A 1,248-nucleotide genomic window follows, 5' to 3' on the forward strand; every position below is an offset into this window, starting at 1 on the left:
ATGTCATCGGCAATGGATAACAACGATAACGACAACACCGCTAAAGTTGTATACAAGACACGAGTGGTGTTCAAAGTGATGGATATCACAGATTATTTAGATACCGATGAATCAAACAGGAAATGCTTGTCTATTGACAGCAAAATGTTTACCATTGGATCAGATAACTGGTTCTGTCATATTCGTATCAATAACGAAGAGATGCTGTCATATCTAGAATTGTCAACAATTAATAAAACTTTATTATTACCAATTGAAGTAAAAATTACGGTATCAATCATTGACAACAACAATCAATTGTTTGCGACAAAAGAAAATAGATATCTATTTCACATGAATTTCCGAAATAGTATACCATTAGTTGTCACAATACAACAGTTGTACGACAATAGGAACCGGCTATTTGATGGCAACGTACTTACCGTTGGTTTTGATATAACAGTGATTCACAAGAAATACAATGTCCACGAAATGTTTGACACAAATCGCTATAGTTTCAGACAATTGTTTGTTGTCAAAGAGTTGACCGATTGTCGACTGATTGTCGGCAAAGAAGATCAGAAGTCAGAGTTTTTCGCTTCAAAATTACTTCTCAGTTCACAATCAGAGATTTTCGAGAAGATATTTACCACCGATTTTATTGAAAAGAAAAACAACGAAGTGATCATCGATGACATCCATAGCGATGTCTTCGAGCAGTTCCTACAGTATCTCTACACTGGAAACTGTGACAAATTGTATGAAATGTGTGATGAGTTGCTATACGTTGCCGACAAATATATGGTTTTGTCGCTGAAGACTATTTGTTTGAATTTGATTTTCTTGAAAATCAATGGTAAAAATGTTTATCAAACAATACAACAATTGAAAGACTTTGGTGCCGATGAAGAACTCATGAAAAAGGCAAAGAAATGGATCGGAGATAACATCACTTCAGTGTTAAATCAAGATATTCTCAAACACTGTACCATTGATTCAGAAGATGTGTCAGAAATTGTCTCTCATTTAGGAAAACAATTGCTTCAAAGAGAATCACATTTAATATATTATACATACAGTTATAATACTTAAATTAGATTTTCTTTGTATCGATATTTTCATTTAGTATTATTAATTAAAAACTAGTATTTTATTTGTTTTTTACTATTCAATTATTAGAAAATTTGTATGTATTTTAACAAAAATGTTTTTTAGTTATCTATTATATTATTGTATTTCAGTATTGCTGTCAAAATTAACATTCAATGA

General features: G+C 31.2%; 1 protein-coding gene across 1 annotated transcript; it reads left to right on the top strand.

Annotated features, from left to right (window-relative positions):
* LOC128956718 (speckle-type POZ protein-like) lies at positions 1–1,248 on the top strand. The gene is made up of 3 exons (XM_054302433.1): positions 1–805; positions 872–986; positions 1,221–1,248. The coding sequence occupies exons 1-3, from the start codon at positions 1–3 to the stop codon at positions 1,246–1,248; spliced, it is 948 nt and encodes a 315-aa protein (XP_054158408.1).

Source organism: Oppia nitens, unplaced genomic scaffold (assembly GCF_028296485.1).
Source record: "Oppia nitens isolate AA-2021 unplaced genomic scaffold, nextdenovo-longstitch-racon4-pilon3 scaffold32_pilon_pilon_pilon, whole genome shotgun sequence".
Lineage (NCBI taxonomy): Eukaryota > Metazoa > Arthropoda > Arachnida > Sarcoptiformes > Oppiidae > Oppia > Oppia nitens.